This window comes from Cygnus olor, chromosome 21 (genome assembly GCF_009769625.2).
Source record: "Cygnus olor isolate bCygOlo1 chromosome 21, bCygOlo1.pri.v2, whole genome shotgun sequence".
NCBI classification, from domain to species: domain Eukaryota; kingdom Metazoa; phylum Chordata; class Aves; order Anseriformes; family Anatidae; genus Cygnus; species Cygnus olor.
In genome coordinates, this window is record NC_049189.1 from 8,165,626 (window position 1) to 8,193,432 (window position 27,807).

Here is a 27,807-nt window from a genome sequence, read left to right on the forward strand (position 1 = left end):
GGGCCAGGTGCCCCCTGGCATGGCTCAGGTGGCTCAGGGAGGTGGGGACACCCCTCTGTGCCTCAGTTTCCCTCCACTGGGGCTGTCCCCAAGCCTGTCCCCAGCATGATGGGCCCCCAGCTTGCTCTGCCCAGGCATTTGCTGAAAAAACAAACAAACAACAAAAAAAACCCCACACCTTTATTTTCCATGTTTTATAAAGCCCTGGAGGTCCCCACACCATGGCGACGTGGCCATGCACCCCCTGAGGACAGAGACATCTATCAGAATCCCACGTTCCAAGCAGGAGGAGGGAGCCAACCCCCAGCACCGTCACAGCCTTGTGGGGTCGCCCCCCCAAAACAGGGGCTGTGTGAGCACCCCCCCAGCCCCGCGTGTCCAACGGGATGGGGTCGAACGCCTTCCAGGAGCCCTCTTCCCTTGGTCCCCATGAGGGCCCTCCAGCGCGGTGGGGAGAATTTGGGGAGCTGGGTGAAGCCACCCCGTGTTTCTCATCCCCACTTACACCTTCTTCTCAGGACGATCCCTGCTGGGTGAAATCCTACGGGAGACGAAGGGGAGAGAAGAGGAAAGGCAGGCGCCCGCCCCTCACCGTGGCCTCGGGGCTGCCTGCAGCCCCTCGCTGGGGCTGCATCGGGGGCACTCACCTGCCGCCGGCACGCTTCCAGCAGGACGCCAGCACGGAGCAGGCACCAGAGCTCGCCCAGCAGCGAGAGGAGGATGTGGAGGATGTCTGTCCAGCGGCCCACGGTGAGGAGGAGGATGAAGAGGCCGCCCATGCGCACCAGCACCGTCTGGTAGACCGCCTGCCCGCCTGCGCTCGGCCACTGCTCCTCTGCGGGGACACGGTGTCAGGGTGGCCTTGTCCACAACCAGGCACAGCAGGAAGTTCATCCAACTTTGGCTTGTCCCCAAAACTTGGGGGACCCAAGTGACCTCCTGGTTGAGTCACCCCCCAAACATGGGGTCCTTATTGCAAAGGCACCCCATGTGGAAATGACCTCCTACTTTGCTTGTTTCCAAAATTTGGGGGGGGACCCAAATGACCTCCTGGTTGGGTCATCTCCAAAATTTGAGGGACCCAAGTGACATTCCAACTGAGTTGTCCTCAAAATCTTTGGGGTCCCTATTGCAAAACCACCCCATGGGGAAATGTTCTCCTGGTTGGGTCATCTGCAAACTTTGGGGGAACAAATGACTTCCTGATTGGGTTGTCCCCAAAATTTGGGGAGACCCAAATGACCTTCTGGTTGGTCTGTTCCCAAAATCTTCAAGGGAACCATATGATCTCCTGGTAGTACCATCCACAAAATTTGGGATCCGTATTGCAAAGACACCCCATGGGAAAATGATGTGCCCGTTGGGCCATCCCCAAAATTTGGGGAACCCAAATGACCTCCCAGTTGGATTGTCCCCAGATTCCTTGGGGTCCCTATTGCAAAGCCACTCCATGGGGAATCATCCTCCTAGTTGGCTCATCCCAGAAAAATGGGGGACCCAAACGACCTCCTAGTTGGATCAGCTCCAAAACTTGGGGGATCCAAATGACCTCCCAGTCGGCTTGTCCCCAGAACTTAGGGTCCCTACTGCAAAGCCACCCCATGGGGAAATGTCCTCCTTGGTTGAGTCATCCCCAAAATTTTGGGAACCCAAACGATCTCCTGGTTGTGTTGTCCCCAAAACTTGGGGTCTATGTGGCAGAGCCACCCCAAGGGGGAACAACCTGGCTGCTTGATCCCCACAATTCGGGGTCTGTATTGCAAAGCAACCCTATGGGGAACTGGCCTGAACATTGGGTTGTCCCCAAAATCTGTGTTCCCCCAGAACTCTGCGATACGCCGCCCGCCTCTCACCTTGCATGTAGATGACCAGCAGCGTGTAGCAGATGGTGAGCGGCGTCCAGAAGCGGACGGCCTCCGCCGTGGAGAGGAAATCGCGGTTGATGAGGGAGATGGCGGCTAGGTCGGCGACGGTGAAGGTGATGACCAGGGCTTTGCGCAGCAGCCGGGGGATGCGGTGGCCGGCGGTGAGGAGCAGCATGCAGACGCCGCAGTAGCGCTGCCGGCTGTGCAGCTCGTAGAGGCTGCAGGTGTGGAGCGCCAAGCGCCGGGCGTGCACGGCCAGCAGCCCCGCCAGCCCCGCCGCCAGTGCCAGGTTGCTCGTCCTGTGGGGAGCCCCTTCCAGCAGGAAGCTGAGGCCGCAGGACACGCCGCAGCCCAGCGAGTACTGGCACAGCAGGAGAAGCTGGCTGCTGTGGGTGCCCTGCGAGAGTGGGACGGCGCTGTCAAGAGCTGCCGAGGTTGCAAAGCCGCGAGAGAAGGTGCGGGTGCGGAGCCCTGTGCGGGTTCCTCCGTGCTGCAGCCCTCATCCTGCCTGCAGTTGCAAAGCAGCAACAGGAAGCGCAGCTGCATGCCCCGTGGGTGTTGTGAGCAGCAAGGGGATGCATTGTTGCAAGGCAACGCGTGGGTTCCTCCATGCTGCAGCCCCCATGTTCCCCTTGCCTGCAGCCCTCATCCTCCCCACGGGTGTTGCAAAGCAGCAGGAGGGTTCACCACTGCAAAGCCACGTGTGTTCTCCTCCATGCCACATCCCCTGCCCTCCCCACGGGTGTTGCAAAGCAGTGAGGGGCCACGCCCAGCCCCTGCAGCCCCCATGGGAGTTGCAGAGCAGCAAGGGGCTGCACCGTTGCAAAGTGACGCATGGTTTCCTCCATGCCCCATCGCCTTCCTTCCTGCAGCTGTTGCAAGCAGCGAGGAGCTGCAGCAGTGCAAAGCAGTGCGTGGTTTCCTCCCAAACTCAACCCCATCCTTCCCATGGAGGCTGCAAAGCCTCAGGGCGCTGCGCAGCTTCCTCCATGCCGCAGGGCACTGCGAGCAGTGAGGGGCTGTGTGGCTCCCAGCCTGCCGTGCCTCAGTTTCCCCAGCCCCGCTCACCTTGCCGAGGGAGAGGAGGGCGGACACGGCACGCAGGGAGAACTCGAGCACCACCAGCGCGGCCACACGGGAGCCCACCAGTGCCAAGACGCCCGTCAGCACCAGCACCTGCAGCAGCTCCAGCACCTGCCGCTGTGCCCCGATTGCTGCCTTCAGCTCCTGCCTCGCTGGGTTGCTGGTGACAGCAGGGGGACACCAGGATGGGGTCGCCCACAGCGGGGAGAGGGAGAGGAAGGCGCAGCCCCCAGCATCCCTGGGTCCCCTTTCAGCACCCGTGGGTGCTTAAAGCAGCTCCTAAAAATGGATCCCAAAAGCAGATGCCCCAAAAGGAGATGCCCCAAAAGGAGATGAAGTCCCAAAAGGAGATGAAGTCCCAAAAGGAGAAGTCCCAAACCAAATCCCAGGGGGAAGAAGGGTGGGAGCTTACTTCAGACACTGGATGTAGAGATAACCTTCAGGAGGCTGCAGAGCACCGAGACAGCACAGGCACCAACCAGCCCTGTGGGGACAAGCAGCGGGGGGTCACCGTGTCCCCCCATCCCTGCGGCCCCGTGCCGCCCCGCGGGCTCTCACCTTGCAGCAGCGCATCCAGCAGAGCCCAGCCCCACGCCAGCCCAGGCCACACCGGCAGCCAGGACCCCAGGGAGAACATTTTTCGGCGTGGAGCAGCTGCGGCGCAGCCAGGCCCTGGCTCAAAGGTCTGCGGGCGGAGGCTCCCCGGGGCTGGTAAATCATTGCTGATGGAGCTGCCACGCTGGGCGCAGCCAGGCTCGGGAAGCACCTCCAGCCCCGACAGAGGGGAAATTTGGGCAGCGGCAAAGTTTGAAACGCAGCACACGCATCCTTCCTCGCCCCCCTGGCATTGCTGCTATCCTTCCCGGCCCCGCTCGGTGCATTTGGCCCAATCCTCAGCCTAATCCTGCAGCCCGATGCGCCGACAAGGCCTCGCACCGGATCCCAGCCCCCAGCCCCAGCACCCCAAAGACCCTGAAGCTCCACCGAAACAGAAAAAAAAAAAAATCCCTTTATTAACCGCCGCCAACTCCTACGGCCCTGGGGGTGGCTGCTGCTGCACCATCTTCCTGAGCTCGTCCCAAAAGAAGAGGCTGAGCACGGTGTGGGGGCCGAGGCGGAGGTAGACAGCGCCGATGCCCTTGTACAAGCCCAGCAGCCCCTCCTTGCTGGAGATCTGCACAAAGCAGTCCCAAAACCCCCGGTACAGCTTGCCCTGCGGAGAGAGGAGGTGGCTGCAGCTCCTCGCCGGACGCATCCCAGGGTGGAAAAAAGCCGAATTCCCCACGTGGCCTTACCGTGCCATCGGCGTCCACGGGCTGATTGTAGAGGCGGGTGCTGACTACGTCAAAAGGCGTCATCGTCACCGCCACAGCCACGCCGCTCACCATGCCCCCCGCCAGCACCGTGGCCCAGCTGCCCTCCCCGAACCACTGCGGGAAGCGGAGGCCATCAGCCGAGCCAGGCATTTCGGGGGCTGGAGCCGGCACGTGCCGGATGCTCACTGGTGCTGGATACTGGTGCAGGATAGTGGTGCAGTATCCTGCTGGATACTGGTGCAGTATCGCTAGATACTCACCTGGTGCTGGCAGACCCAGTCCTTGGCGGAGGCAAAGGTGGCGAGCTGCGCGGCTGAGCCCACGGCCACGCGAGGCACGGCGCCCGACACTCCCCGCCACAGCCCCGCCACACCGTGCTGCCTGTAGATGCTCTCGAAGGCACTCGAGATGCTCTGGGAAGAGGCAAAATTTGGGGTGAACGGGGAAAGGTGGTGGCCCCAAACCCCCTTGGCTTTCACCCACAAAGCCACGTGGGGCCCATGCGGGTGGCACTGGTCCTGGTGTTGCTGCACCCCGCAAACATCACGTGAATTATTTCTGAGCGCCACCTTGCAGCCCGCGCCGTTTATTTATAGCACCCATGTGGGTCGAGCTGCCAAACGGTGGCTTTAAATAGCCGCTGGCCAAAATAATCCACGTCCCCCCCCGCCACCTCCCTGCTGCCGGTGTGCGCATGGCGGGAGTGCCGCCGGTTCGGTTCATGTCCCCCCGACCCCGACCCCGCTCACCTCATGGTTGTGCTGGTGGCCCACGGCCACGGCCGCCAGCGTCTGGGCCTGGAGGTGGGTCTTGACCTGCAGGGACAGTGACCTGCACGGCAGGTGACAAATTTCCCCTCCTCCCCCCTTGCCCCTATGTTAAAACACCGGGAAGGGCTTGGTATCCCTCTCGGGGCTTCAGCATCTCTCTTCAGTGCCAAAAAAGCAGCTTTTGGGGTCAATCTGAGCTCCTCCAGCAGACGTTGTGTGCCCAGATGTGTTGGGGGGGTGCAGAGCTGTGCCCCTCTCCCCAGACTTTGAACCCCGCTTTCGCCTCCCGCCCCAGGGCAAAGGGCCCCGTCGGTACCTGCAGTGGCCTCACCTTTGAGCTGCGACCGCTCTGTGCCCCAAGAGAGGGGGAGATGCCCCAAAAAGGGGGAAAACACCCACATTTCCTTACTATGGGGGCTCTGCACTAGGGTTTCCAGGATGGGGGGGGGTGACAAACCAAGGGGCCGGGGACAAGCTGAGCACACACAACGCGTCCCCTCCATTTCGGGGACAAAGCCGAGCCGGGACAGGGACGGGGGACATGCAGAGCTGGGATGCTCGAGGATCTGGGGGGGAGCTCCCCAGCCCCCCAACCCCCCCGGGCAGCGCTGCCGCCCTCCCGCAGCACTCACCAGGTACGCGGGGCTGCCCACGAAGGCCCCCACGGCCCCGGCCACCGCCCCGGCGACCACGGTGCCACCGGGCCACCCCGTCCAGCCGGCGGCCAGGGCGCAGGAGTAGCAGTAGAAGCGGACGCCGTTCATCAGCCCCTGGTAGAGGAGGCCGGCGGCCAGGCCCTTCTGCAGCCCCCGCAGCCCGTCGGCCCTGCAGACGGCCCCCGCCGCCCGCAGCACGCCCCGGTAGGGCCGGGGGTAGGTGCCGGGGGCGCGCAGCTCGCCCTGCAGCTGCAGCCGCGTCTTGACCACCTCCAGCGGGTTGGTGAGCACGCAGGCCATGCAGCCGGCCGCGGCCCCCAGCACCAGGTCGGCCGCCGGCGGAACCCCCCCGGCCGGGGAGCCCTGGGGGCTCGGGGCTCTGCTTTGGGGGGGACAGGGGAATTCGGGCAGGGCGGCGGGGAAGGGGGCGAGGGTGCCGGTACCCGCCGCCATGCAGCACCTGCCCGCCGCGGGGACGGCGCCAGGCTCCACCTTCCTCGCCCTGCGGCCACGGGGGGGCCCCGAGCGCCGCCCCTGGGCGAGCCCCCCCCCGGGCCCGCACCCAACCCGCTGCCGCCCCCCGATTTGGGGACGGGATATAGGGCAGAGGTCAGCGGGGGGGTGCCAGATCCCCGCTGGGTGCCCTCCCCCCGCGTGACGCGGCGCAAATGGGAGGAAAAAAAAAAATCAGCCCGAAGCGCCGGGGAATTAAAAGTAAGGCCCGGGATGGGGGGGCTCCGGGGGCGGCCCCTCGCCCCCCCCTCCCCCCCCGGCCGGACGGGCAGCGGGGGTGGCACCAGGACGGCCCCGCTGGTGACCCCGGCGGGGGCTCGGGGGCTTCGCCCCCCTCCTGCTGCCGGGACCTGAAATCGGAGCTTTTGGGGCTAAAAGGCTGCAGGGGTCACTGTGCGCATCCCCCCCATCTCCCTGGTTTTACAGCCGTGCCTGGGTTTCACCTTTCGGCCAACGAGGGGGTTATTGGGGGGGGGGGGGAGGGGGGAGTGAAAAACCAAGGTGCTTGCCCAGCGCGGCAGCCCCGTCCCCTAAATCCCTCCCCAGCCCCGGTGAGATCCCCAGGGGCGAGGAGGGGCGATGGGGAAGGGGGGTGAAGCCGCACAGCCCCGAGGTGCTTACGGGCTGGGAGAGGCGGCGCCGGCGCTGCTCGTTCCTCGGCTGGGCTGGGAACCGCTCCGAGGCCGGAGCTGCGGGACCGGCGGCGACCGCTCGAGATCGTGCCTCGGCGCACGGTGAAAGCCGCTGGGGGCTCGGCCCCTTCCTCGCCATCCTCCTCCTCCTCCTCCTCTGCCGCAGCGCCTCCGGCTCCCTCCATCAAGCCAAAGCCCGGCTCAAAAATCGCCCCGCGGAGGAACGGCAGCGCCCGGCGAGGGGACCCCAGGCAGCCACAGGGCGCAGGGCCAGGTCCGAGTTACCAATGAACATTTATTTGGGGAGGGGGAAAGGAAGCAGATGTATATACATATACATTCAGTCACATACGTTTCCTCCCAGAAAAAGGCTTTGTGAACATATATATTACATGAGATCTCTGTATTATTGTTTAAAAGCTCAAACGGTGCCCCAAGGGGCTCGCTGCAGAGGGCAGGGGGATGGGTCCAGCACAGGGCTGCTGCCTCTGCTCCCTCTCATGCACTGGTGGTGGATGAAGCGAGCCAAAAGCCCCAGGCATGACAACAGCAGCCCTTAGGACATTTGAAGAACATGGGACTCGATCCCTTCTCTCCCCCGGCACACGGGGCCGGCTGGGTTTTGTCCAAGTACATGTCCAAGCCTTGAGCCAGCTTCTGCCATCTCCTAAAACCGTACTGCTCGTAAACAGCCACAATATTCAAAGCCAAATTTTTGGCCCCATTCCCTCTTCCTTTTTCCCATCGTTCCCTGCCCGCCACCTCAGCTCTCAACCTCAGCTCAGTGATGTCTGGATGCACCAGCTCCAGGTGAGATGTTCCCATGCCCGGAGGTGGGCCGGGAAGGAGACGAAGCGGTGCCGTACGTGGTGATTGTATTAGCAAGGAGAAAACATGCACGGTAGTGATTTAGTGTTCCCGTCTCGCCACGTCCGCCACCTACCCTGTTCTAAAATGAACAAAGCCGTGCTGACTGTCACTCCTGCTGCGACAGGTGGGTGCCCAACCCCAGCCCACCCTGCTCCCACCCTGCCCTCCCTACCAGTACGGTATTCCTTGAAAGGCAAATTATTTTGCCCCGTGGCAGATGGATGATGAGCAGGGTGCAGGCTGTACAGGGAAAGAGGCCAAGCTTGGCCTCGGCTCCAGCATGGCGAGGTGTCTGGTCACCACGTGCCTCTCCCCGCGGCAGCACCGCCAACGTGCTGCACGTCCCCGGCTCAGGGCAGAGCACGGCGGGGATGGGGTGCAAGATCCTCACCCGCAGGCACGTTGCTGGTGGGGACTGAGCGATGGCGGGAGGGTTTGGGGTGCCAGTTGGCCCCAGGGCAGATGGTTACAGGCTCCGTGCTGTGCCCGCTCTCTGAAAGCGCCTCAGGGCGTCCCACCAGCTGTCCTGCCCCTGCCAGGGCTAACACCAGGGGTCCCGCTCCGCTCGTCCGCGGCACAGGCTGTCGCTGCGCTGCCAGGCGCTGTTAATGAGGCTCTGAGCGTCCTCGCACTTCTTCTTGACAGTGGCATCCAGAATGGCCTTGTGCAGGAGGTCGACCTGAAAGGTGCGGAGCAGTCAGGCAGGGATAAACTAAACCTCTTCCTCCTCATTACAAAGCCGCCTCAAAAACAGACATAAAAAGTCATCTGTGTCATGAATGCTGGTGACAGAGGGGGACAGGGCCGACCCAGCTTCTTTCCCACTTTGTCAGTGCTGGATGCTCATGGCCTGGCTTGTTGGGGGCCTCCAACATTTCCCCTGCTCTGAATCCCACATCCCATGGTTATACAGACACAGCTTTGTGGCTCTCCTGTCCCTTGCAGGAAGGCTGGGTTTGCTCTGCCTACAGGCAGGGAAAAATTCACCCACACCTTCCTCAGAGCACACGGGCCCCACTTGCCCTGCTGCCGTAGGAAGGGTGTGACAGCCTCGCACACTCACCTGGTAGATGTTCCTCCACGCAGCATTCAGCGCTGAGAGGAACCTCTCCAGTTCTGTAGTGCAACTAAAATAGAGCACCCAGGGGGGCAGGAACTGCTTGCGGTCCTGAGCAAACTCCTGAACACCGAGAGAGAAACCAGCCGTTACTACCACGGTCCTAGCCCAGCGCAGGGCCAGCCCCTGAGCACCGCACTCACCAGGATACAGTACTCCTTGCCGGCCTCCGTGGAGATGGCAGTGATGTCAGCCAGCTCCATGGTGCCCAGTGAGCGGAAGAAGCTTGTCTGGCAGTCCTCGTGGCATGTGAAGGCCTTCTGGTCCGTCAGCACAAGGCAGCAGGGGACGCAAGGTGTAGGGGCAACACCCTGGGGGATCACCTGCACAGTGTGGGGAAGGGGAGGTAAAACCTGGCAGGAAGGGGCCCCGTGCCTCTGGTGAGGGAAAGCCCTCCTGGCTCATGAAAAAACTGCCTCCTCTGGACCCCAAAACATCACTCCCTGATCCCTTCCGCATCTCCACCCTGGCAGTGCTCAGGCTGAGCTTTGCCATCCTGGGGAACAGGATTCCCTGTGATGGGAAGGACCACGGAGGCTGGGCCCAAAGGTGCTCAGGGTGAAGGAGAGGTCCATTTGCCCATGCCTGCGGCCAATCCCCGGCTCACCCCTTTGGAGACAGCCTGGCAGAAGTACTGCATCCAGTCTGCCATGTCCTCCTCGTTGTCGGCACTCAGCTCCAGGGAGGGCCGGTCCGTCAGGATCACCTGGAAGGAGTGGGGCCGGTCGGTGGTGTTGGAGCGCCGGCATCCCCCGCACTGCTCACCGCTGGGAGAGAGGACGGAGATCAGCAGAACGGACCAGCCAGCACTATCCTAACAGCAGCCCCTGCCTCTGTCCGCCCTCCCGGTGCTGTCTACCACCCCCGTTCTCCACAGGGGCTGCTTTCCCATCTGCCACATCCCTTGTGGTTGCTCCAAGGATGGCCTCCATCTCTACGCATCGTAGTAGAGTCAGAGCTGAGTTTGGTGCAGGTGTCCCAGCGTGGCTCTTGGAGGAGGATGTCAGCCCTTCAGAGGCCACCTCCCCAGCACACAGGCAGCTTGGCACATAAAAAGCAGGAGGAAATGAGCCCATCTCCAGCTGCATGCACCAAACCCAATCCAAACAGGAATCTGCGTGTATCCAGGAGCGAGCAGGGAGCCCTGCTACCCAGCCACTGACATGCAAACCTCCTGCAGCATGGCCTATATCACCCCCTGCCCCAAAGCACCTCCCTGAACATCCCAAGGAGCTACTGATCCCAGATCCTGAGGAGCCCTGCCGAGCCTGGGCACTACAACCCACCAGCTACTTACCCCATGTTGATGGAGAGCAAAGGCGTGACGTCGGTGCGGTCGGGGTACTGGTACAAGATCCCGTTGCTGCCATTTGGAAAGATGAGAGATGGTCACTGGAGGCAGCTCAGCTCTGCTGGTCCCACAGCCACTCCTGCCTAGCCCTCTACGCACATAGCCCCACGGGGTTGTGTTCCTGCCGGCAGCAGCCACAATGGGGGGCTTTATCTCAGCCTCCCAAGTGATGAGATGGGCTCTCTCCTCCTCTCAAGCTGCTCCTGGGCAGCAGGAGCTTGCAGCAAAATAAAAGTGGTCTAATGTCTTCTCCAATGAGCCCCAACCAACTCCAGCCTCCACCCATGGCCTCAGCACCCACCTGAGCACCACGAAGCAGGTCTTCCACTGCTCTTTGCCCAGGTACGAGGTGCCCGCCTTGTAGTGCAGGATGCCATCCTTCGTGACCGCGTTTTCGGCAGAGGTGTAGCTATTGGCAGAGGGTCCCAGCGCCTCATCCATGGGGTCCTCCCAGTGAATGAGGCCGTAGAAACGCACCACCACATCGCAGGCCTGCGAGAGACGGGCAGAGATGAGAACGGGAGGGTGTTTAGCGTGACACTCCACCATGTTTGGTGACAGCTGTGACAGCCAAACTCACCTCGCACTTGGACTCCTGGGCCACGAATTTTGCAAGTGCCAGTTTCTCCATGGTGGCATCGGTGAGGATACTGGGGTAGGGGGGCTCCCGGCACCCCTTGATCATGGCTGACTTCAAGGAGACCAGAAAGAACCTGAGAGGGAGACAGATGTCTGATGAGGCCAGGGCAGATAGCCCCTCATCTACTTCACATGCTCTGATGCCAAAGTGGCTCCCCTTTCTTGTGGGGCTGTGGCCTTCCAGACCAAAGGGTCTGGAAATCAGCCTACAGACCAAAGACAATGGTGGTTGCAAAGTCTGAGCTTCAGGAAGATGGGTGAGACAGCTGGGAGACGGACACCCATCTCCAACCCAGACCTCAGTATGACCATGCAAGTCACCTCCCTCAACCAGTAAGGTGAAGAAAGGCTAGTGGCACCAAACCAAGCCCCAAATCTCCACTGGTTGTAGGACGTTTGTTGTGAGGGGGCTGTCATAGGAGTCTCTTGTGCTCCCACGCCCCGGGAGGAAAGCGTCACGGCTCGCCGCGTGGTACCCACTTACTCTGTGAGAGCCACGTCTGCGGTGTCGAGCAGGAACTGCTTCCTCCGATTGGTGCACACCAGAGTCACCGTCTGCTGATCCAGCCCAACCTGCGCCACATACGACCGGTTAAGGAAGCAAGACGGAAGACAAAGGGTAGCGAAGCCGGGCTGAACCTGGCATCCTGGCCCCCAGGGAAGAAGGTCAGCAGCTGCTCTGCTGCCCATGCAGAGACACAAAGAAGCTGGGCATCCACAGAGGTGGCATGTGAGGGGGGAGCACTTTTAACTCTCCACATCTCAAGAACTCACTGGCCAAAACACTCCCCATGGACAGAGAGCCCCAAAGAAACACCCTACCATGTTGCTGCTGACATCTCTACAGCCAGAGAGGTGGGCAATGACCCCCTGCTCCCCTCCAGCACTCACAGAAATGTAGTCGAGCTCATTGTAGGAAACGGCCTCCTCCACCATGTACGGCTTCTCCGCTGCCCCTGGCACAGAGACAAAGAGCTGCATGAACGGGGGGCAAAGGAGCCCTGCGCTGCCTGCATCCAGGCCACTGCACAGCAGCAGCAATGGACCTGCAAGCCCAGCCACGTCCCCAGCAGCACAGAGCTGCAGGGCACGCGTCCCAGGGCTTCCTGGGGGACAAGTCAACCAGAGCTCCTTGCTGGTACTGCCACTGCTCCTGGGGACATGAGGGAACCGGCAAGGACTGATGAGTTATAGAATGGTTTGGGTTGGAAGGGACCTTAAAGATCATCTAATTCCAACCCTCCATGCCACCTCCCACTAGATCAGGTTGCACAAAGCCCCATCCAACCTGGCTTTGAACACTTCCAGGGATGGGGCATCCACAGCTTCTCTGGGCAGCCTGTGCCAGTGCCCCACCACCTTCATAGTACAAAATTTCTTCCTTATATCTAATCTAAATTACCCCTTGTCCTATCACCACACCCCCTTGACAGGGTCCCTCCCCAGCTTTCCTGTAGCCCCCTTTCGGTACTGGCAGGCTGCTGTAAGGTCTGCCCAGAGCCTTCTCTTCTCCATGCTGAACCCCAGCTCCCTCAGCCTGTCCTCACAGGAGAGGTGCTCCAGCCCCTTGATCATCTTTGTGGCCTCCTCTAGACTCACTCTAACACATCCATGTCCTTCCTGTGCTGGGGGCCCCAGAGCTGAACACAGTGCTCCAGGTGGGGTCTCATGAGAGCAGAGCAGAGGGGGACAATCCCCTCCCTCGCCCTGCTGGCCATGCTGCTTTTGATGCAGCCCAGGGTACGGTTGGCTTTCTGGGCTGCACGTGCACATTGCTGGCTCCCATCGAAGTTCTTATCAGCCACCACCCCCAATCCATTCAGCTCTCAATCCATTCTCTGCACAGCCTGTATTTGTGCTTGGGAATGCCCCAGCCCAGATGCAGGACCTTGTGCTTGGCCTTGTTGAACCTCATGAGGCTTGCATAGGCCAACCTCTCAGGCCTGCCCAGGTCCCTCTGGATGGCATCCCTTCCCTCCAGCGTGTGGACTGCACCACACAACTTGGTGCCATCAGAAAACCTGCTGTGGGTGCATGCTATCCCACTGTCAATGTCACTGACAAAGATGTTAAACAGATGTTATGAAGCCCTAATCACTGAGCAAGCCATGAATGAGGCAAGTGAGCCTCGCTCCCTCCAGCCCTCACTCCCAGGCTTCCCAGGGGTTATGTCCCTGCTAAACTGAGAGTCCTGCAGGCTGCTGTAGCAGCCCCAAGGAGTAGAGTCCAATGGGATACCTTTCCGGATCAGGTACACATAGCAATCTGTCAGCAGGACATAGATCAGCTGCAGGTTCCCCTCCATGTGCCCGGTGCTCATTCGGATCATCTGTGTGGAGAGAGTTCTCAGTACACAGCTAACACGGGCAGAGCAGGCCCTCTGCAGGAGATCGACCAGGGTGCCCCCCCAGGTTGTGCCCACCTTACCCTGAACAACTGTTCCTCATTCTCCCGAAAGACGTGGATCATCAGCAGGAGCAGATGGTTGTTATCCACCCTGTGAAGAGAGACAGAAGAGGCTGAAGGATGGACACAGATGTGGGGCTGGGCAGGTCCAGGAAGGGCAAATCCCCTTCCTTAGTGAACTTGTGCATTATTAGGGCACCTGTTGGCCCCTAAGGCCAAGACCATCACCTCATGACCCCTTAAGCATCATCTTTATCCTGGAAAAAGATGGGTTTTGCCCTCCCAAACAGAGGACAAAGGGAAAAGCACCAACTTGAGCACCAGCAGTTATGTTTGGAAGACGCTCTCTGTGCTCGCATGGACTCCGTACACTGAGCTGAGCAAACCCAGCCTCACCTGAACTCTGAAGGGTGAGTCAGCTCTGAAGGGCTGCCCTGACCTTCCTCCACCCCAGAGTCCTCAGCGCTGCTCAGAGAAGGGCTGGGCTGCTCCTTCTTCTGCTCACGGACAGCCTCAGGATTGGTGGGGGCCATATGAGCACTCTGGGGTTCAACGCTCACTCCTCCAGACTCTTCTACTGCCCCAACTGCTTCTCCCTCTCCGCTTTCTTCTTTTTCAGGAGCCTCAGGGCTACCAGAAACATGTGGCGGTTGGCCAGGCCCTGGAGTGTCATGGTGGCCACCACCTGGTGCAGCAGCGTTTGGACTCTCGACGGTAAAGCGGTAGAAGTCCATGGGGGCTGAAATCCCCTCACTAAAGTCGCCAGAGGACGATCCATCTGGGGTCTCCCCTGGCGTGCGAGTCCGAAAGGACTGCCCGGGGGGCTCGAGGGGGGCGTTCCAGCCGCCCGGGTCCAGCTGCCCATTGAGCCTGTCCATCACCTTGCTCAGCGGCTGCCCCACGCTCTCCATGGATGTGTCCTTCATCTCAGGGATACGCAAAGCCAGCTGGCTGAGGGCAGAGCGCTCGCGACCCTCCTCCTGCCCGCCCGGGCTTGGCTCCCCAGCCGGGGCAGCAGGACCGTCATCCCTCTGCGAGTCTTCTCTGTCGCTCAGCCCGTTCACGCCGCTGTCTCCACTGGCCTGCTGCGTGCTGGTCTTGGGCACTGTGGGCACAGGTGTGTTCGCTGGCTCCTCTGGCTTTGCTTTCTTCTTCTTGCCTGTTTTCTTTTTCTTGGCTAATCTGCATGGTGAAAGACCAGCACAAATATCACTTGTCTTTGCCTGCCTAGAGTGTGCAAAACACAGGTAGTGGTCCAGGGTCCTACCCTTTTTCAACAATCTTCCTCTGCAGTTTTCCCTATCACAGAGAAACTTTCATATCAAGAACATTGCTCAGTGTGCGGCCACACAGAGCCCCACTGCCTCAGTCTCCATGTCAGCCGTCACAAGGAAGGCAGACACACCACAAGGCATGGAGACAGTTTCCCACCTATTTAAAGAAAGAAGAGAGGCATTCCCTTGCTGGATGCATCTTGGGTTTCCTTTAGCTGCAAAAGGCATCACAAGTGGATGCGGAGCTGAACTGGTGTGGGAGATATCACTGAGAACAGGGCACTTGGGAGGGAGAAGGGTTCTGGAGAAAGAAGAGGATGCGGGAATGCCATGTCCCCAGCTGCCAGAAGAGGGAGATGCAGCCTGCAACCCGCTCTAAACGAATGGCACACCAGGAAATACTCAGGCCTTCCACAGCACCAAGCTGCTGCCAGGTCACTTCGCACTGTGGCCCTCTTGTTTGGGAAGCAAACTTGGTGTGGCTCCCCTTCCCACACGTCTGCTGGAGCACAGGGTGCAATGTAACTCATCTCACAGACGTCTGCTCTGCACCTCCCAGGAAAAACAGGCATGGGAACAAAGCACAGGCCTGCTGAGCTGGTTTGGGGGTGCCTCCGTCCCCAGGCATAAGCAGACAGAGCCTTGTACTCTTTGTCTGGGTTTAAGGGCTCTGAGGGACTCCTAAGGCTCTCCTCCGCAAGGAGTCAAACACAGGCCAACAGGTCTGTGGACGCATCTCCCTCAACAGGTTTAGCCACAGCTTATTGACAAACAAGAGGAAGGAAGGAAGATCTAAGACCCAGAGTTACTGCAAACCTGCCACCCACTGGAGAAAGCTTACAATAAAAGCCCGCAGAGTCCTTTGAGCTCTCTAATACAGACTGTTGGGCAAAGGTGTTTATGCTGAGCCAGTCTGCAGCTCTACGGCCCCAAGGAACCAGGTCTGTTAACACTTACAGAGGACCACCTGGCATCTAGAATTAAAAAACAAAACAAAACAAAAAAACCCACACTGCCTCCTGATTTTATGAAGGCTGCACAACAGATACTGTCTCTGCTGGGCTAGAAGGGGTGAGACATCACCAGTCCCTAGTGACAGATGACACTGGAAGGTGTGTTTCTAGACCAGGCAGCTCTGTTCCCACCTGATGACCTCCAGCTCTGTGCAGCTCTCAGACTGGTCTGTTCCTTCAGGGGTAGCTTCTGCCTTCTCCTGGGAAGCTGTGTGCACTGGGGTGGTCTCAGTGGAGGACAGCGTGTCGGCTTTCTCCTCGTTGAAGGGGTTATAGCGCTGCGTCGGGCTTTTCACGGAGGCCTTGCTGCCATTTGCCTCCGAGGCAGTAGAGCGTGGGCAGCTGAGCGTGTCTGTGAGATCTCCATCTGCAAAGACAAGAAGGGAAAAGTGGGATTAGCATCAGCCTAGGCACCCTGTAAGAGCTGGATCACACAAAATAAAGCAAAGCTGCGTGCTGGGGTCTCATGGCACCAAGTAGTCTCCCCGCTGCTCCCAGAGGCACCATCCCCAGCACTAGCAGAGCACCGCTGGCCCCGCTTAGCGCTTCAGAGATTGCTGCAGACAGCAGGCTCCTTGCAAGGCAGGACAGAGGCCAGGGTACAACTCAACATCGCTCTGTGTTTTATACCCGCTGCAATTTAGAAAATGCTTGGAAATAACAGCTCGGTCACTCAGGAGCCTGCACCTGGATCAGGAATTAGAGTAAGCATCCCCAGGAAAGAACCAATGGGTCTTGGGGCCATGGCACTCCTTTGCAAGATGACAGCAGCTAAAGTGCCCAGGGGAAGTTAGGTGGAAATAACTGCACCTACCGTGGTATTGGGCTTGTGTGGTCAAGCTGCCATGACTCCTTAGCTCTGCTAACAAGCACGGGGAGCAATGTTCCCATCCCAATGGTCACGGGCACCTCCACCTTGAGTGGAGGCATGGAGATCAGCAGCATGTTACACTAAATGGCTGCACAGGTACTGTCAGAAACCCCCCCTTGTTCATCAGAAGTTCCCCAGGGCTGGGATAGCAGGCTCGGCCTGGCAGACAGGGTTCCCCACAGTGCTCAGCACCGCCTTCTTCCCTGCAAATGGGTCCCAGGAAGATGCTTGCTCAGCTGTAAGGGCAGACACGGAGCCAGCCTGTGAAGCAATGGTCCCTACGGCATGCCTGACGGAGCTGGCTGCTTTCCTCTGCTTGCACGACATGGGGACTGGAGCACGGAGAAGGGAACACAGCATTCCCAAGGACAGCAGGCTGCACAGACAGGTTGTAGCACAACCAGCCTGGCCCACGTTAGTCTTCAGAAGTAAAAGCAGCAGCAGAGAAGGGCTACAGCAGTCATGCTCAGCATTATCATCCACAAAGTCAGGGTTAGAGGAACGTGACCATGCCCTTCTCCTCCCTGACACCGTTCACTCCCTAAAACAACTAGAAACCTCATGGTAGGCAGGGAAACCCCTTCTGAATGAAAACCCTAGGAGACTGACTCAGGGGGTATAGGCTCTGAGTTAGGAAATTAAGCCTCTAGTAAAAATAAGATCTAATAAAAGCAGTTTTGGGAGGGCCAATTTCAAAATGCTGCTTTGTTCCTGCTGAAATGCCTGCCCTGCAGTACGGAGTGTGTAAACCGTATAAAAGGAAGCAAACAAGGTAGATTTTTTAATGACCACATTGAAGGAGAGGGAAAAATAAAACATTTAGAAGCTATTCAGCCCCTTCATCTTCTAGCCTGTAAGAACGTCACTTTGCCTAAACATTGTTGGTTCTGTTAAGACAAAAAAAAAAAAAAAAAAGGAAAAACGAAAATCTTTGTCCAAAAGACAGTTTTGCTCCAAATGCATCTGCTGAAAACAGGGAATGGGTCAAACTTTCTCAACCCCCTGCTCTGTGTATAAATGGCAAGGAACGCAGCAGGAAGCTCACCTTGGGGGTTAGGATGCCAAGTTAGCTGTGGCCGAGGTCTACTTGGCCTCAACAGCCCTGAGCCTGGAGCAGTGGCAGATTGCACCGGCACCACTTTGCAACCAGGACCTGCATGCACCTCCAAAAGCTAGAGGGATGTGTCCAATGTCCCCTGGGGGCTCCCAGCCAGCACACAGCACCCACAGTTAGGTCGCTCATTGGGTGTTGTGTTTGGAAACATGGTTTGTCCCCTTTAGATGTAAGCTCAGGTGTCAGGGACACATTGGACCAGCAATGACCACTGTGACCTGCCCAGGTGCTCAGAGACAACCCAAGCCCACTTCTGCCACTCAAGACTCTGCTTGTACAGAGAAACTGGATTTGGAGGAGTTCACCCGTCCTTGTCCCTGCTGCAGGGAGGAGAAGCTGAAGGCAACGTGCCCAGTTGCTTCATCCCAGACAGATCGGGAGAGCTGTGGTGGAGGAGAAATCAGATCCCCCCAAGCTTTGGGGTCATCAGCTGTGATCACAGCACAGAAAGTACAGCTGGCTGCTCACGCTGTGCCACAATGACAAAAGTGAGCATCTCTATACGTGGGGTAAGAAAGAAGGTGAGAGGAAGTGTGTTAGAGCCCAAGAGCCATCCACATGGAATTCAGGCAGAGTATTCCCAAATATTCAGGTAGCACTGGCCAAAGTAATTCCGGCTGCAGCTTTTAGTTACAAAGGATGGAGTGTGAGTGTATTTCCTCCAGGGGTAAAGCAGAGAGATTTCCTACTCCTGTGAAGCATAAAGGATACACAGGGGGTCTGTGGACTGCATGTGGAGCAAGGAGAACAAACTCCTCTAAAATGGGCGTATGGTCTTGACCATGAAGGCCATAAATAGCTGACAAGTTGGCCTAAAAAGTGGGAGGAGAAAGGAAGGAGGAGAAAGGAAGGAGGAGAAAGGAAGGAGGAGAAAGGAAGGAGGAGAAAGGAAGGAGGAGAAAGGAAGGAGGAGAAAGGAAGGAGGAGAAAGGAAGGAGGAGAAAGGAAGGAGGAGAAAGGAAGGAGGAGAAAGGAAGGAGGAGAAAGGAAGGAGGAGAAAGGAAGGAGGAGAAAGGAAGGAGGAGAAAGGAAGGAGGAGAAAGGAAGGAGGAGAAAGGAAGGAGGAGAAAGGAAGGAGGAGAAAGGAAGGAGGAGAAAGGAAGGAGGAGAAAGGAAGGAGGAGAAAGGAAGGAGGAGAAAGGAAGGAGGAGAAAGGAAGGAGGAGAAAGGAAGGAGGAGAAAGGAAGGAGGAGAAAGGAAGGAGGAGAAAGGAAGGAGGAGAAAGGAAGGAGGAGAAAGGAAGGAGGAGAAAAGTGACCCAAACTGAGCCCAGCCATGTAATGCGTGTTATGGCTTCAAGAGAGATGTTGTGACACAGGGCATAGGGTCCAAGGAAAACAAAACCTCCCAGATTAGTCTCCACACAAGGCCGAAAAATAAAGCAGACAGGATTAGTTTTATCTGTTTTCCAGGACTTTCAGGAAATCAATGAATGTGGATCAGTTTTTCAATGAGCACCTTGTGTGCTTTATCCCAAAGAGACAATCTGGTGTCAGATCAGCTGGCACTGTCACATTTTAGATGGCCGCTGATCTCTGCATGCCAGCTTCACAGCAGGGGCGATTTCACAACTTTGCTTTTGTAATGTGGTGTAAGGCTCCTCTACCAACACAGGCCATAACGCACCGAGCAGCCAGAGCACTACACTTGAAACTTCAGCGTCACGTCTGCTGCGCAGAGCGCAAGGGCAAAAGATGTCTAGAAGACACAGAGGCGTAGTCAGAGGCAGGAAAACACCCCTCTGCTCCAGGACACATGGCCCGGTGAACATGTCTGGATACCCGAGGAGCTGGGGAAAGCTTTGCACGTGGTCTCACAGTAGATGAAACACAATTGCTCCCCTTGAAGGATCTTTTCTACTTCTTTCTGCCGCTACTGAATTCCATTGAGATGTGGTGTGTTTGTTAAAGAAGTGAAGAGGGGAGCATGCAGCAAGCTTCAGGTGGCAGCAATGCAGAGAGAAAAACAAAATGTTTTAACACATGAGTATGTCCCACCTTCCCAGTCTCTGCTGGGCATGGACTGCATTGCTGGAAAGACATCTCCAAAATCATAATCTACAAAAACGAGGGATAAAACTCAGGATTAGAAATACAAGTAGTGGAGAGGGAGGGGGACAGGGGAGAGTGTAAAAGGGATTTGGGGAGGGAGATGGGAAGGGAGAGAAACAAAAAAAAATCTTCCACTGGTATCTGAAACGCATGAGAACATAGTTGGGGAACACAAATGCAAATGGAAACCAGCTGCACTAGCAGTTGTTACTGCTGGATGTTTACATTGCAGGAGCTAGGATGCGACCAGCAAAGGATGAAGGCCCCAGCAGGAGAGCTGCTGGAAAGCTAAAACAAAGAAATGGTGGGTGTCACAGGGCTTGTGTTCTTAGCCAGGGATCCCCTTTGGGAAGCAATTTAAGTGCTCTGTGCCTCAGTTTCCCCACTTCACACTTACCTCCCACAGATACCGTGATGTTTGACTCATTAATGTTTGCAAAGCCAGGGGTCTGATTAAAGGGCAAAGCTTGTCCTCTGATGCTAAATTCCCCAACTCCACCTACATTCCCAGGGAAGTGAGATGCTCCTGTTGAAACGACGAGCAGTGAAATGGTTAATGAAGTTAAATGGGATCAGAACACCACAGAGATGAAAGGGGCTGCTCAAACAGAGACAGACACTGGACCCCCAACCCGCTCCCTACTGGAGGACCAGCAGCACTGCCTTCTCCCTGGGGTTCTCACACATCCACCTCCCTGGTCCCACAATGAGGGACTGCATTTCTACACCAGCACCAAACCCCTCTCCACGTGGGGAAACTGAGGCACAGATCACAACTACTGCCTGGACACACAGAATGGCTTGTGATGAGGCCAAAGCCAAAACCTAGCTCCAAGATCTCCTGGATCTCTACTCCAAACCCCTCTTGAGCACCAAGCTTCCATTCACCAGCTGGGTTGTCTTTTGACACCCCTTGCCCAATCGGTTAGGAGGTGCATTTGCACCAAGACATGTTCTGTCAAGGGAGGAACAGGAGTACAAGACAAGGGGTACAGTATGCAGTGAAACATGCATGCTGCTTATTCCCAGCCTCTGGGGACAGAGGAGCTTCCTCACATGATTTTTACTGCTAGGTTCCTTCTGCTGTCTCCAACTTACCTGGGGTGCTACCAATGGGCTGGTCATGCGTGGCAGGGAATTTGCGGGTTGTTTGGGAGGAGGAAGGACAACTACGCAGGACTTTGATACAAAAAAGTGCTGTGCGATGCTTCAGGGAAGGGTGCTGGCTTGTGCACTCTGGCAAGCCAAGAGGCCTCGCTGCTTTCTCTCTGAAAGCAAACCCTTTCACACATGCAGCACGTGTGCAGACACCACAGAAAAGCCCAAAGCAGTGCCGTACTTCAAAGCCCTTTGCTAAAATGATGCTAACACCCATCCCGGCATCTTGCTTCCTGGGCTGTTCCTCCTCAGTGTCTTTAGGGACTGCAGTCCTTGCACATAAAAGGCAACTGGCAGACCCTTGTCTCAGAGGGAACCTGACTGTAGGTGGACACAGTCCTGAATTCACTGCACCCCATCTATTCCAGAATCTCCTGATCCTGCTTTCCTCAAACTGGCATCAAAAAAGGAACCAGGTCAATGTATTCTGGATTAGGAACAACAGTAGCTGAAATGTTCCTTTGTGAACACATTTCATGTAGCGTAAGAGCTGCCTGTTCCAGCCTGAAGTGGGCTGAGGAGGTAGGCACAAGGCACGTTTTCTCAGTTCATCAGGAACAACACCCAACATGGCCAAGCCCTCTGTGATACATATAAGGGTGTGAGCATCACAACTTATCAGCCTGCTCAAGGTAAGATAGCTAAAGAGAAAAAACCATCACCACTGAGACCACTGGCTGCTTTTCCCTCAGACATGGAGAGAAGACTTTGGAAACTACTCCCTACATCCTCCAAATTATTTGTGTCTCTCAACTGCAAAATAAGCAGTTAGAAAAGGTTCTCTGCAGCCTTGCATACCTACCCTGAACTGTTCATGTTCAGAAATGGGCACAGTTTTCACCCCGTGGGGAAGTTTGCCCCTCCTAGCTGGACGCAAAGTGGCTGTCTGCAGCTTAAATCCCAGCACAGCACCGCCCCCTCATTTCCACTGGCTGTACCTCCTAATGCAAGATGGGAGAGGCTCACAGCCTGACTTCTGGGGCTCTTTGGTCTCTTCCAGCCCATCATTTGCTACATCGTTTTGTAGCTTGTCTGGTCCAGCAGCTCAGCTGATGGCAGTGTGGGAACACACAGCCCTGACAAAAACAGGAGGCCAGTGCCTCACCTCTGCTCTCCCAGACCACCTACCTTCACTGGAGGGAGCTATGGCGCTGTCGTCCCATTCCAGGTTGGTGGAGGTGACAGAGTTGAAGGAGTTGAGAGAGAGGCTGTCCGAGCCATGCACGGAGCTGGGCAGGCGGTCCTCGAAGTCTAGCAGGTACTGAGGCTTGTAGTAATCTGGCATGTACGGGGCCAGATCCAGGTAAGGAGCGTCCTGCAGAGAAGGGTGTGGAGTGAGTCAGGATCTGAGTCACCGCACACAGCTAACAACAGCACAGACAAAATGATGGGACTGCCTTGAATGTCCTCTGACTGCCCACTTCTGCTCCTTTCACAGGAAACCTGACAGTTCCCTCCTCTCTCACTGTGACACCGAGGGTCAGCCAGTAGCCTTGTGTGCACCTCTATTTACCTGGAGGGATGCCAGCACTTGGTACCACACTTGCGAATGTGACTCCCCTTTACCCCTGTCAATCTGGGAACGTCACGTTTTCAACAAGAGGACTGCCAACGAAAAAGCGCCTTGGACCAGGCAGTGGGATGTGTGACAGCCAGGACCCCCGCCCCACTCAACACACCCGCTGCCCCAGAGTCACAGCAGGCAGACAGCTAACACGCTGCCCCCTCACCAGATCCAAGTCAAAGCGGATGAACTCCAGCCCAGACACCAGCGTTAAGAACAAGGTCAGGTGATCATGACTGCAAACCAGGGCGTTCCTGCAACATGGATAAAACAGAGGAGCTTTAGAGCTGTGGAAGAGAGAAAAAACAGCTTCTGTTTTCTTAATTTTGGTGACATGTCCCTGAGCTACACCATAAACAGCCCCAGAGCTGTGGGCCTGCTGCTTGCCTCCTTTCTAAGAGCAATGGCCGAGCTTAAGGCTCTGAGAGCACACAAGCCTCTACTACATGCTGTCCCCAAGTCACTCTACAGCCAGATTTCCAGGTGTCTACTAGAGCTGGGTCGAGAGCTTCTTGGAAGGCATGGAAGAGTATAAAGAATATGCCTGGGATTGGGAATAAAAGCAGCGAATATAAGAGAGCCTGCAAGCATCTCTTCTAGGATAGTGCCTCCACATCTGGGATCCTTGCATTAAGCACACAACACCTCTGCAAACGATCAGACCCTGACCAACTTCTCGCTCCCACACTGGCACTTCTTGCTTCTGACAAGGAGGGATGCCAACAAGAGCCCCAAAAAAGAATGGGCTGGCATACTCACTTGACGTAGTATTTATGCAGCAGGCTTAGGTTCTCCTGGAACAGCCTCAAATAACTCTCCAATGAGTTTTCATTGAGGGCTAGGTACAGCCACGCCCGGCCTGTAAACAAAGCGGAAGAGGGATTTAACTGCAGGAAAGTGCCTGAGAAGCAAAGCAAGCCTGGAAATAATCACAGATCTGTTAAAACACATGAGATTGTTCATTCACATTCATATCATTTGAGGGGAGCAATTGGCTGTTGGTAAAATCTGTGGGGAGAATGCCAGAGGGAGATGAATGGACAGATTCATGACTTGCAGTAGAAAGAAGAGTAAGAGTGTGCATGGTAGCCAGTAGAGAAGAGGACACAACTACACCCCTACAGCGTGATGGGGCCCCACTGGCAGTTCCAGCAGGATCACCAGCCAGAAGAGACGGAGGGAGAATCGCTCTAAATCAGCACAGGTCCAATTTGAGGTATTACACAAAGGCTGGTGCAGAGAGGTGATGGCGGAGTCTGTGCTCAGCTCTGCTCTCACCGGTACAGGGTGTGGGAGATGAAGGGTGTTGGGAGAATCAGGCAGAGAGGAGGTCTCTGGGCACCGACCGTCCTGTGGCCTTGATGGTCCCAAACATCTGTTACAGAGATCTTGCAGCAAGGGAGAAGCAGCATCAGGCAAACAACAGCCAGAGTGAGACATTCTGGGGCAAGAGAGGTGATGTCTCCTATCTGCCATAACCCTTTCTTGAGGGCACAGCACAGCAGATTGCTTTGGTTTCGTGGCAGCAGAAACATTCTGACCTAGAGACAAGGCTGCAATATTTCTAGAGCCATAATGCAGGACAACAGCATTCCCACCTCCTGGGCCTGAGCAAGGTAAGCTGGACTCATCCCTAAGCTGCCTGCTAGCTCCCCCGGTCCCCAGCCCTTGAGCATGAGCCACTACAACCTTCCCAGGCTGCCTGCTGGATATTCCCAGACTGAAGTTTGCCCTCAGAGGCAGGGCAGTGCCTGCAAACACTCACTGCGTCCCAGGTTGGTGGCCACATGTTGAAGCACTTCTATCTGTTTGATGGCTTCGCGGCGGGTGAAGTGAACGACCAGCACCCAGTAGCCTGAGGAAAGATCTTGCAGTCTGGAAGAAGAGAAGGGCCCAGAGGAAGGTTAAGTGAGGGCTTTCTTATCCCCAGCCCACTTGCTGCCTAGATAGCTTCCCCATGCTGAGACAAGCCCCTGCAACATGCTGTGTGCATGTCCACAGGCAAAGCAGAGTGAAAAGCATCTGAGCACGTGCAGGAAAACCAGAGGCAGGCTCAACACTTACCCATAGAGCAGAGCATGGTCCAGATGTTCACAGAGCCGCTGCAGGACCTTGTCATGGTTTCTGATGGCCGGCGTCTCATCTTCACACGCAGCAAAGTAGCTCTGCAGCTGCAAAGAGGAGAGACAATGGCTGAAACACCCCAACAGAGAAGACAGCTGGAGATGCTGACACTCACATACAGCATTAAGAAGTTTTTTTCCCCTCTCTCAGCTTGCAGCAACCTCGATGCAGGTTACTTACAGGGTGCAGCAGTTGGTTTTAAGAGTACCCTAAGGCAGTAAATTATATGGAGAATTTCACTCACAGAGATCCATGCACATTTCAGGGACATGTCAGAAGCACAGCCACACAAACACCGTCCCCGCTTGCTGAGCTGGCAGGCTGGGCTGCACAGCCTCCTCCTTCACAGCTAACGCTACAGCAGTCCAGCCATCGCCAAGTGGTTCAGGACAGAAATCAGTCAGGGCTCTGGGCTTTGCTCCTGACTCTGCCACAAGTCCCCTCCTAGGTCTCAGGGTCCTGCCATGGGAAACCCTGGGCTAGGAGAAACCTTGCTTCCAGGTGCAAAAGTTGATCCGAGTCCAGCAGAAGGGGGCTGGGGGGGGGGCCAGGTTGCTGCTGTCACATCACCCATGGGCAGTTCTTACCAAATAAAGCCTGCTTTGTTCTTCTCAGATAATCGCAGTGGACCTAAGCGATCCAGCAGTCTGCAATCAGCAGGACAAAGCCGGCGAGAAGTAACACAGCACCTGCCTGTTTCACCCACTGCTGCACACGTGCTGTGTGCCAAACCTGGGTGACACCCTGTGCAATTCCAGCATCCCGGGAAGAGACCAAGGTTTTCTTGTCACAGACGGCTCGAGTAACCGCTGCAATGCTGGGGATCGATGCCAGGCAGCCAAGAGCTGCCCCGGTCCTCCCAGAGCGTCAGGGGCAGGCTGCAAGGGACTGCCTGGCTACACGGCACCGGGGACGCGGAGGGAGCAGAGGCAGAGCCTGAGCTTGGGCAGTGCAGATGAAGACAGAGGGACAAAGGCAGCCCGATTCACCCCGATCCCTCTGCGTGGCATCGCCACTAGGCACTACATCACCTGATTGCCGCTTTCTCAAAAACCTGGGTGGCTCGACTCATCCCCAATTAACCCACTCACAGCTGCAAGGGGCTGGCAAAGCCAGCTCTGAGGTCCCTGCTGGCCATGCACTCCGCTGACAACAGTCCCAGAGGTTTGACGCAGCAAAAACTACTTCGTTGCTTTTGCAAAATCAGCCACTAGAAATCCCCTTACAGGCATATTCCTTCCCAGCCTTCTCCTGCCCCTAGAGCTTAGAGATGTATTTAGGTCCCTGTCTCAGACACGCCTGGCATTCGGGCAGAGAACGATTGAGTTACTCACCCAGGACGAAGCCTCAGCTGCATAGGCCACATTTATTTGATCTGGTTGGCAATGGTTCAGCTGAGCCATGACAACACATCACCCACACATACCTTATTTTGGCACCTGATACCTCTTTGCCAGGCCTCACCAGTTACACGTTAGATTCAAAGAAATCAAAATGTGCACAGAAGAACACATTTAGAGGTGTCCTTTCCAAGTCATGGGTTTCTAGCAAGAAAACTGCGCTGCTCCAACAAGCTGGAAACTTTTCCTTGCTTTTGTAACACCTGCATCATCTGCTTCCCAGCGTGATTCTCTGGCTTCTTGCAGCCAACGGGTTTTGATGGGGACTCCAGCACAACGCCCATGCGCTCACAATTTTCTCTAGAAATACACAGTACAGGGCCTTCCTACCCTGATCTGAACAAAAGACAGCTTGTGCCTTGTCCGTGAGAGTGCACGGAGCAGCGACCATGACCACATCGACCATTGCTCAGTGGTGATTCAGCCCATCTGCGGTTCCCATGTTACCGAAGTGAGCCCTGTTCTGCCAGTTACCAGCAACCCCTTAGTACTCCAGCGAGAGCAGGTGAGATACTGCAGGCTCCATATAGAGACAAAAAAAAAAAAAAAGGTTTATGTTCTATAAAACTGGATGGTGTTGTGCTTGTCAAGTCTGACTTGTCCCCCAAAACCAGAAACTGGTTTCTCCTCCTGAATTACTGCTACAGCCAGAGCAGCTCTTTCAGAAAATCATCCAGTCCTGATGTGAAATGTATCAAGGGGATAGCAAACACCCTCACGGCCCCTAGGGAACTGTTCCCAACAGCACTGCTAAAAATACGAATACATCAGGCCAGGAGGTGGGGGTGAAGCTAGATCATCTTCAATCTCTGTGGAGGAAGGCAGCTCTTAGGTAAGATGGGAGAGCCAGGCGTGTTCCTGCACGGAGCTGGTCCCAACCCTGACGTGGGAAAGAACTGCTGAGCTGGAAGAATCACAGCCAAATTCCCTCGTCCGATCGCACAGCACAATCCATCTGTCCCAGTCCCGCCAAGGCAATAAATGCCCTGGGGAACACAAAGCGCGATAATGGTTTGCATGCAGAGCCACCCGTAGGTGCACAGACTTTCACTACACCCTGGCGAGAGCCAATGCATTCTAGCTCAGCAGTTCTTCAGCTCTTACACGTTTTTGGGGAAGAAGCTGTCCCAGAAGATTTACAGTATTAGTAGGCAGCCCAGGCCCAAGCAGGGAGGAGAATGCCCTGAAATCCCACTATTCAAGAACTATTTCAGGAGCTATCTACAATCAGCGTTTTAAGCACGTTCCCAGTTCCCACAGCAAGGACACTTGAGGAGGAAACAAAATGTAAATTTAGAGCCACATCCCCCAGGCGATGGGTAAATGGAGCCAAGAGGGATCACAAAGGGTTTCACACATAAGCCCCGCTTGATTTGGGGGAACAGGATCCTCCTCCAGCCCCCTGGAGTCAGGGATGTGGCTTTTCTACACTAGTTGGAAAGAAATACAAAATAGAAATACCTTCTTTCATCCCCAGGTTTGTTTTGCAACACATGCTATCAACACGGAGTGCTCACACACTGCGTGCTCTCCAAGAGCTGTCTGGAACGGAGAGAGTCGCTAAAACATCCCTTTTTGGGGAAACTGAGGCAGGAAGGAAAGCCCCTGCCTTGTGGGATGTGAGCGAGGAACTGAAGGCAGAAAATCCTGGCTTGCCCCAGCCACGCTGTTGCCTATGCAGAGGGCTAGGGTACCCTCCGCTGCGGGTCCTCCTGCTGCACTGCGGCCCCAACGTCTGCCTGGGGTTTTTCTGCGGGCTCTGTGCTCACTTGAGGAAATGCAGCTGTGGGGGACAGCTAGGGGAAAAAAGAATGAAAATAAAAGCAGGCCTTACGTTAGCTTACCACATCAGTGGGGAAAAACAAGGCGCCCCTCAGGCAGGCGCTGTGCACACAGCTCGGGGAGGTCATCGCGGAGGGAACTCTGAGCTCTGCCGCCAGCTGGAAGAGCTCCCTTTTAGAGAGAGACTCCGTGCAGAGAAAGAGATGAGCAAAGAGCACTTCCTCTTTTTCTTTCCTTC

The 27,807-nt window shown here is 56.4% G+C and overlaps 3 protein-coding genes across 6 annotated transcripts in view; all 3 read right to left on the reverse strand.

Annotated features, from left to right (window-relative positions):
• Positions 1–161: 161 nt before the first annotated feature.
• Positions 162–3,944, reverse strand: TMEM82 (transmembrane protein 82). The gene is given in 7 exon segments (XM_040533829.1): positions 162–541; positions 648–835; positions 1,854–2,262; positions 2,934–3,108; positions 3,361–3,385; positions 3,388–3,432; positions 3,507–3,944. Coding segments are annotated over 7 exon segments (948 nt in total). The 5' UTR covers positions 3,586–3,944; the 3' UTR covers positions 162–514.
• SLC25A34 (solute carrier family 25 member 34) lies at positions 3,945–6,205 on the reverse strand. Its single transcript, XM_040533828.1, has 5 exons — positions 5,667–6,205; positions 5,014–5,079; positions 4,525–4,677; positions 4,244–4,378; positions 3,945–4,161 (listed from the first exon to the last, which is right to left on the reverse strand). Exons 1-5 carry the CDS (start codon positions 6,141–6,143, stop codon positions 3,979–3,981), a joined length of 1,014 nt encoding a protein of 337 aa, XP_040389762.1. The 5' UTR covers positions 6,144–6,205; the 3' UTR covers positions 3,945–3,978.
• A 905-nt stretch (positions 6,206–7,110) lies between these two features.
• The window catches only part of PLEKHM2 (pleckstrin homology and RUN domain containing M2), a 31,275-nt gene continuing 10,578 nt past the window's right edge, over positions 7,111–27,807 (reverse strand). The window contains exons 2-21 of one of the 4 annotated variants that reach the window (XM_040533785.1): positions 24,328–24,434; positions 24,029–24,138; positions 23,023–23,122; positions 22,430–22,517; positions 21,828–22,014; positions 19,939–20,067; positions 19,488–19,547; positions 15,638–15,872; positions 13,615–14,400; positions 13,240–13,309; positions 13,051–13,141; positions 11,704–11,768; positions 11,297–11,385; positions 10,754–10,886; positions 10,475–10,665; positions 10,120–10,185; positions 9,430–9,589; positions 8,966–9,145; positions 8,769–8,885; positions 7,111–8,384 (exon numbers count right to left, since the gene is read on the reverse strand). In XM_040533785.1, the coding sequence (XP_040389719.1) occupies positions 8,247–8,384; positions 8,769–8,885; positions 8,966–9,145; positions 9,430–9,589; positions 10,120–10,185; positions 10,475–10,665; positions 10,754–10,886; positions 11,297–11,385; positions 11,704–11,768; positions 13,051–13,141; positions 13,240–13,309; positions 13,615–14,400; positions 15,638–15,872; positions 19,488–19,547; positions 19,939–20,067; positions 21,828–22,014; positions 22,430–22,517; positions 23,023–23,122; positions 24,029–24,138; positions 24,328–24,434 (3,102 nt within the window). In that variant the 3' untranslated portion in view covers positions 7,111–8,246. The remainder of the gene's footprint in view (positions 8,385–8,768; positions 8,886–8,965; positions 9,146–9,429; positions 9,590–10,119; positions 10,186–10,474; positions 10,666–10,753; positions 10,887–11,296; positions 11,386–11,703; positions 11,769–13,050; positions 13,142–13,239; positions 13,310–13,614; positions 14,401–15,637; positions 15,873–19,487; positions 19,548–19,938; positions 20,068–21,827; positions 22,015–22,429; positions 22,518–23,022; positions 23,123–24,028; positions 24,139–24,327; positions 24,435–27,807) is intronic. The other 3 variants (XM_040533787.1, XM_040533786.1, XM_040533788.1) reach the window with 3 other exon arrangements.

Excerpts from the sequence above, each read along its gene's own strand:
- SLC25A34 (XM_040533828.1), bottom strand. The coding sequence starts at position 6,143 with ATGGCGGCGGGTACCGGCACCCTCGCCCCCTTCCCCGCCGCCCTGCCC. Across the intron at positions 4,379-4,524 it reads ACTGGGTCTGCCAGCACCAG|TGGTTCGGGGAGGGCAGCTG; the intron begins GTGAGTATCTAG and ends CGCTTCCCGCAG. Across the intron at positions 4,162-4,243 it reads CCGTGGACGCCGATGGCACG|GGCAAGCTGTACCGGGGGTT; the intron begins GTAAGGCCACGT and ends CTCTCTCCGCAG.